Raw genomic sequence first — 8,093 nt, forward strand, 5'->3', positions numbered from 1 at the left:
CAACTCAGGTATTTCACTCAGCATAATATCCTCCAGGGTCATCCATTTAGCCTATTTCATGAGTTCCTTGTTTTTCAATGCTGCATAGTATTCCATGTGTGAATATACCAGAGCTTCTCTATCCATTCATTTGTTGATGGGCACTTGGGTTGTTTCCAGCTCTTTGCTATTGTGAACAAAGCCACAATAAATATGGCTGTGCAAGGAGCAATGATTTTGTAAATTATTACCTAAGTTGGGAGGGGCTGGAGAGCATTATGCTGAGTGAACTAACTTAGTCCCACATGGACAAATACTGTATAAAACCATTACTGTAGAATGAGCATGATGATCCAATGGGAGGGCGGGGTAAGGATGAAAGAAGAGGGGTGAGGATGGGGGAGGTATTAATCATGAGGTCACACAATTTGATGGTGGGGTGGTGAGGGAGAGGAAAAGGGTCTGGTGTGAAAATGTATTAGAATTTTGTAAATGAGCTAAAAAATGTATAATAGAATATATGTGAATGATTGTATGAAACTCAATTAAAGATTGTATAAAGTACAATGTATATGAATGAAACATACTGTAAAGGTATTATATTAAAATCAATAAAAATATTTAAAAACCAAAACACAACTTACAATTATCCTGAGTGAAAATAAGGCCAATCCCTAAAGCCTACATATTGTATGATTCCATTTATGTCATATTCTTGAGATGGCAAAATAATAGAAATGGAGAACAGGTAAGTGGTTGCCAGTAGTGAGGAGAGAAGTGAGGTGAGAGACTTCTGCTGTTAACAGGGCAGTGTATAATAGAATGCTTGTGACAATGAAAGAACTACATCCTGTATCGATGGCAGGATCTTGCTTTGCTATTGTATATAGTTTTGCAGGATGTTACCATTGGAGGAAACTAGATAAAGTGTACTGAGATCTTTTAGTATTGTTCCTTAGAACTACTTAGGAATCTAAAAATGGCTTCAGAATAAAAAGTTTTCATTAAACAGCAAAGCAAATATATGAACCCTGAGCATTGCCTAACAAAACACACATGATAGGCAAGTACAGCCTGTTAAACTCTCCCTCTTCCCACCCTAAGCACTCTATTCCATTTGCCTCTAAGTCTGGTAAGGGACAATGGCTGCTTGTGTCCCTTAGTTTAAGAGAAAAGAATCATCTGCCATGCACTTCACAGAGAAATAACTCACCTTGTCTGTATTTAAATTTGGGCCCTGCATGTATGTGGTGTTGGGATTTAGTCCTAAATGGTCTTTTCCCACTGGTGGTCCCTGCAGGCCAACTCCCAACCTTTTAGGTGGTTGATCCCAACTTCTCTGTCTGGCCATCAGTGTTTTATCTTGGGTGGGAAAAGGTAGACCACCCTGTTTTAAGCACAAACCCTTTCAGATGGAAAACAGACCTTTTTAAAAAAAATTTATTAATTTTTATGTGTGTACCTTTGAATCAGATCCTACTGGTACAGGAGCAGATAGTCCCTCCTTCTCCAGTCAAGCATCTGATGGATTTGAATGGTGGTGCACCTTCAGGATTGCAAGGCAGCTACTTGCCACTAGGCCACCAGAGATCCCTGAAAAACAGACATCTTTATGGCACAGGTGTTTTCCTAGTAGACAAAATGAGAGAGGAAATTGAGTCAGTTCCAACTCACAGAGCGCCTCTGAGACTGTAGGTCACAACTCCATGAGAGTGTCTTTGTCCTGTGTAGTCGCTGTCAGCTCCAGAGACACACAGCCTTTGAGTTATCAGCACGACTTGCTGCGGCCTAGACTGCCGGAGTTCCCCTTCAGTAGATGGCTTCCAAACTCCCGTCATTTCCCACTGCCCAAAATTTTGTTTATGGTATCTGAGAATCCTATGTACATGTTGGTCTTCAAAGTGTTCTTTTACACGTGTTTATTTAAGAAGCAAACTCTATGTCACTTCTGAAAATAGAGAACGAGTATCAAAATAGAAGGAGGCCTTAAATACACACAACAGATAAAGGGAAGTCTTCATGTTACCAGTAGATACTGTTTCCTGCCAGAGGCTGAGATCCAAGACCTGTGGCTCTCTGTTCATCTGGGAGCTAACCAAGTTCCAGAGCAGTGTTGAATGCATAGCTGCAGCAATGTGGGCTTTCTCCTTGAGCAGAAAAGGATTGAAGAAAATTTAAATGACAGTTAACTGCTGTTTTCTTAAAACATGGCCATCAACTTTTTAAAATGCAACATATATTTTTTTACAGAATAGTCTTCCCATTTAATTTTCCCCATCCATTCATTGTTGCACATTTCCCCCCCTGCCCACCCCTCCCCCTAATTCGCTTTTCTCTTTGAAAAGAAAAAAATTCTTTCATTCTTATACATTCCCCCCACACACACCCCCCCCCCAAGTCCAGAGTCCACTTTATTATGCATTTCTTTTTCTGGAATCTTGTCATGAAAATAATACCTTATATTCCTTTTAAACAGTTCTCTCCCTCATCTGTTTCAATGCAGTATACATTATTTGTCCCCTCTTTTCTTAAGATCCCCCCACCCTTGGTGTCAGTCTCATTTTATATGCAGTATTTGTCCTATTGTGACTGAGATATTTCACTCAGCATAATGTCCTCAATAGTCACCCATTTTGTATAATATTTCATGAGTTCCTTGTTTTTCAAAGCAGCATAGTATTCCATTGTATTAATATACCACAGCTTCTCTATCCATTTGTTTGTTGATGGGCACTTGGATTGTTTCCAACTCTTTGCTATTGTGAACAAAGCCACGATAAACATGGGTGTGCATATATCTGCTTGAGTGGCAGTTCTTATGTGCCATCAAGTCACCTGCAACTCATAGGGATCCTATCTATGCACAATAGCTCTGAACCCTGCCCTATCCTGAGCTCTATCTTCATTGTCTCTGACACACTCACACCTATTACCCAAATTACTGTCCATCCTTGTCACCCAGGGTCATCTTCTCCTGTGCTGTCCCTCCACCCTTCCAAGAATGATGTCATTCTCCAGGGACTGTCCTCCTGGCAACATGCCCAGAGTATGTGAGAAGAAGCAATGGAGGAACTCTGACATTCAGGAGTTGACAAGAGAGCATCAAGAATCCTGATCCAATTCCAGCCCTCCATGACCAGTCCTGAACTTTCCAAAAGCCTCCCTAGCCCCTTCAAGTAATATTTTAAAACAAATTCAAGGTAATCCCATTCTTTTAATCTGTATCTCAGTCTATCTCTAAAAGATAATGATGGTTATTTTACATCATAACAACCCCGACATCATTTAAAAGGAGGGCCCAGTCATTGGAGAGGGACATCATGTTTGGGAGGATGGAGGGACAGTGCAGGAGAGGAAGACCCTCAATGAGATAGATAGACAGATTCGGTGATTGGGCAATGGGAGTAGGTGTGTTGGAGACAGTGATATTGGCACAGGATAGAGAAGGGTTTAGGGCTCTTGTACATAGGGTCGCTATAAGTTGCAAGCAACATGATGGTGCATAACAACAGTGATGTTCCTGGCAGTTCTGCAGTCCCTACCCTGGAAGGCTTCTGAAGTTGTAAATCTTTATCGAAACAGATTACTTCATTTTTCTCCCTCAGAATAGCTAATGGGATTGAATCATTTACCTTTAGGTTAACAGACAAAATGCCTTAACCCAGCACCACCAGTGCTTCTTACCACCACCAATTCTTACCACCTCCTCTTCTTAATGATTAATTAATGATGTCTATTAATGATGTTGACACAACCCTGTTTGCTGAAACTGAGGAGGACCTGAAGTGCTTGCTGCAGAGAGAGGGTCAAGGACTGCAGCCTTCAATATGGATTGAGGCTCAATGTCAAGAAGACAAGATTCTCACCACTGGACCACTTGGCAGCATCAGGATGGACGGTGAGAGACTGAGATTGTTCACAGCTTTAGTTTGTTTGGCTCCACAGTAAACACTCTTGGCACCAGCAGCCAGGGAATTTAAAGAAGTATTGCAATGGGAAAGTCTGCTGTTAGGGACCTTTCCAAAGTACTGAAGAGCAATGGTGTGTCTCTGGAGACTAAGGTGCGTCTGATACAGACCATGGTCTTTGCTATCACTTGTTATGCATCAGAGAGTTGGACAATGACTAAGGAGGATAGAAAGAGAATTGATGCCTTTGAGCTGTGGTGCTGGAGAAGAGTATTCAATGTACCGTGGACGGCTAGGAAAACAAACAGAATCATCCCGGAGAGGGTTAAATCGGGAGGCTCCTCAGAGGCAAGGATTCTGGGGCTTCGTCTGACATACTTTGGACATGTTGTAAGGAGGGACCGGTCCTTAGAGAGGGACATCATGCTTGGTTGGGTGGAGGGACGGCGCAGGAGGTGGATTGATTCAGTGACTGGGATAATCGGGATGGGTGTGTCAGAGGCAGTGAGATTGGCACAGGATAGAGCAGGGTTTAGGGCTGTTGCACATAGGATCGCTATGAGTTGCAAGCGACTCCACGGCAGATAACAACAACAACATTAATGATGTCTGCCGCTGTCCGTTGGAGCCTGAACAGGGGAGCGCGAGCTCACAGCCCGCTTGGTGCTCGCCGCGGGACGGCCGCGCGGGGGCGCCGCTGCTGCGGGGCGGCAAGGGCCCGCTCCAGCCATGCCGAATAAAAACAAAAAAGAGAAAGGACCAAAAGCTGGGAGAAGTTCAAAAGAAGGACAATACTCAGAACAAGAGACTGCCAGCCGGAAAAACAGCACTGCTGCGGTCCAGGCTGCCGCAGCGACTAATAAAGTAAAAGCGCCACCCTCGCCGCCCACAGCGAAGCCGGCCGCTGTGTGCTGTGCGGTTTAACACCAACAACCAAGGAGAGCTGCAGAAACTGTCTCTTTGAAAGATGTTCCTCCTGCTCATTAGGAGCAGAACTTCCTCCAGAAGGTGTTGTGTCCTCTTTGACTTTGTTTACGACCCCACTCCAGTGACCTCAAGGGGAAGGAAGTGAGACGAGCTGCGTTGAGTGAAACGGTGGAGTGTACCACCCAAGATCGGAACGTCATCACAGAGCCGATTTACCCCACGTGGTCGACATGTGTGCAGCTCGGACACCTTCCTGCAATCCCACGGGAGCGGAATGCGACCCAGAGGAGGGCGAGCCTGCCTTAGAAACAGCCTGGCCTCACCTACTGCTAGCTCGTTTATGATTTTTTTATTAAGATTTTTAGAATCTCCAGATTTCCAACCTAGTATAGCAAAGAAGTACATTGACCAGAAGTTTGTATTGCACCTTTTATACCTCTTTGACAGTGAAGACCTGAGAAAGAGAAATTTCCTCAAAACTACCCTTTACAAAGTCTATAGCGAATTCCTCGGCCTGAGAGCATACATCAGGAAACAGACGTATAACATCTTTTATAGCTTCATTTATGAAACAGCACCACCATGGTGTAGCAGAATTGCTGGGAATATTAGGAAGTATAATCAGTAGGTTTGTCTTACCACTGACGGAAGAGCACAAGATTTTCTTACCGAAGGTGTTACTTACTACCTTTAGACAAGGTGTTAATCCCTGAGGAGTACCATCTACAGCAGACATACTTTGTCGTGCAGTTTTTCAAAAAGGACAGCACCCTCACTGAACCTGTGTAATGGCACTTCTCAGATATTGGCCAAAGATGTACAGTCCAAAGGAAGTCATGTTCCTCATTGAGCTGGAAGAGATCCTGCATGTGATCAAGCCCTCGGAGTTCATCAAGGTCATGGAGCCTTTCTTCAGGCAGGTGGCCAAGTGTGTGTCCAGGCCACACTTCCAGGTGGCCAAGTGGGCACTGTATTACTGGAATAACGAGCACATCGTGAGTTTGATCAGCAACACCATGGCCAGGATCCTACCCGTCATAGTTCCGTCATTGTACAGCAATTCAAAGACCCACTAGAATGGAGATGAACCAAACACTCTTTGATGACTGCACACAGTGGTTCAAGGCCGAGAAGCTCAAAGAGAAGCTCAAAATGAACAAGAAGTGTGGGTTAAAATAGAGAATCTAGCTCAAACCAATTCTCAGATACTGAAGAAAAGAAGCACTTGAGTGTGTGCAATGGATTGCCAGAAAGTTTTATATAACATAGGTGTTGTGGCCTCATCATGTGCAGGAAGAGACATTGATTTCACTAACACTGTATGTGAAGTGACCTGCAATAAAACATACTTTTCAATTTTGTAAAGGAAAAAAAAATTCTTAATTGTGAAGTATTCAATTGTAGGTTAGATTTCCAACTGTTACAGAAATGTCATGCCTCTTTGTGTTTCACAGTACATGTTTTAAAAATCAGGATAGTGGCAAAGTTTCACAGGGCAGCAAGTAATAGATGCTGGAGAGGATGTTGCGAGAAAGGAACTCTCATACATTGTTGGTGGGATTATAAAATAGTACAACCATTCTGGAAGGCAGTTTGGCACTTCCTCAAAAAGCTGAACATAGAAATTCCATATGACCCAGCTATTCCACTGCTAGGAATATACCCTGAGGATATGAGAACTGAGGCACAAACTGAGATTTGTACACCAATGTTCATAGCAGCATTATTCACCATCACAAGAACATGGAAGCAGCCCAAATGTCCAGCCACAAATGAATGGATTGAAAAATTATGATATATTCACAAAGTGGAATATTATGCAGCACACAAGAGCAATAACTTTGTAAATTACCTAACTTGGGAGGAACTGAAGAATATTATGCTTGGTGAACTGACTCAGTCCCACAAGGATAAATATTGTATAAAACCATTATTATAGAATGAGTATAAGGATCCAGGAGGGGTGGGAGAGGCTGGAAGCAGAGGGATGTGGATGTGCAGGGGGGAGGGGGGATTAATCATTAGGTTGTACAATTTGATGGGGGGGTAAGGGAAATTGAATTTGTTCAAATTTGTATTCTAATTTTGTAAATAGACTAGTAGAGAAAAAAATCAGTATAATAAATAAAAGGCTTTTCAAGTCTTTTTTTAAATTCTAGGTTCCTCCATCATCTCTTTGTCCCCTTGCATTTTTGTTGTTACTCCTTTATCTTTTGTCATGTCTTATGCACCATCAAGTTGGAACTGGCTTATAGCTGAGCCTCCAGCCAGGTTTTCAGAGGCAGTTAGTTGCATGGAAGAAGATGGCCCATCTTTCTCCTGAGGAGCTGCTGGTGATATCCTTTGAGTACCTTGTGTGTTTTTGAGTGGCCCCCTGTTCAGAATGAGCATCCTGTACCACACAGTTCAGTTGGCCTGTACTGAGTGGGTACCTCGGCAGTAGCGATGGGGGCTCCTCTCTGGTGAGTTTGAAATGCAGTTTTGTTTAAAGTTCTAGAAAACAAAGGAAAGGCCCACCATAGGGCCTTCAACAACATCTCTGACCTGGAAGCAGTGCTTTAGAGAAAAGAAAAAAGAAAGAAAATAGGAGAATTGGAATGGCATCAGCCTTTGCAAACTGCTTTTCAAAACATCATCATCATTAAGATAATGGTGCCAGTTTATTATAGAAATCGCTGCCTTTCATCAATGCCCAGACATGCTGCCTTGCTATGGGACTGTATAAGTGCTTTAACTCTCTTTCCAGGTGCGTGTTCACCCTCTGCTGGGATCAGTAGCCATTTGTTTCTACCAACTGGCCATCTCCCCAATGGGCCACTGACTCCCTTCTCCTCCACAGGCTTTCTGTGGGGCAGTGACTGCAGAGTGAATGTGTTTCAATCCTCTCCAGAAGGCAGACAGCTCATTATCCCAGAGGCCTGCCCCCTGCATAAGCCTGGCACCAGCACATCTGGCTGAGCACCTCAGACAGATCCCATCTGCTTCTAAAGAAGCACATATTCCCCACTCTCTACCCCCAGCATTGCCCAGCCTGCCTGGGGGGTATCTGTGTTTCATCTCCACTGGTGCCCACACAGTCTTCTACTCAACAGGCCCTAGTGCACCCCTTGTTGGCTTGTGCACCAGAGACCCCCCCCCAAGTTGTCTTTGGAAGAGATGGTATTATACTCCTGATTCTGACATGTTATACCCAGAGAGCAGAAGACAGACAAGCATTTATGTGCCTAAGTATCAAAAACAGCAACATGCAAAAACATTTCCTCAATACAAGAGAATGAC

At 43.5% G+C, this 8,093-nt stretch overlaps 1 protein-coding gene and 1 pseudogene across 1 annotated transcript in view; one reads left to right on the forward strand and one right to left on the reverse strand.

Moving 5' to 3' along the window:
* The window catches only part of NUP210 (nucleoporin 210kDa), a 141,967-nt gene extending 137,349 nt beyond the window's left edge, over window positions 1-4,618 (reverse strand). Inside the window, exon 1 of the mRNA XM_006901376.1 lies at window positions 4,541-4,618. Coding sequence (XP_006901438.1) covers window positions 4,541-4,618 — 78 coding nt within the window. The remainder of the gene's footprint in view (window positions 1-4,540) is intronic.
* On the forward strand, window positions 4,617-6,043 carry LOC102843924 (annotated as a pseudogene).
* The last annotated feature ends 2,050 nt before the right edge of the window (window positions 6,044-8,093 follow it).

This window comes from Elephantulus edwardii, unplaced genomic scaffold (assembly GCF_000299155.1).
Source record: "Elephantulus edwardii isolate Elephantulus edwardi_28Jun2011 unplaced genomic scaffold, EleEdw1.0 scaffold00322, whole genome shotgun sequence".
Lineage (NCBI taxonomy): Eukaryota > Metazoa > Chordata > Mammalia > Macroscelidea > Macroscelididae > Elephantulus > Elephantulus edwardii.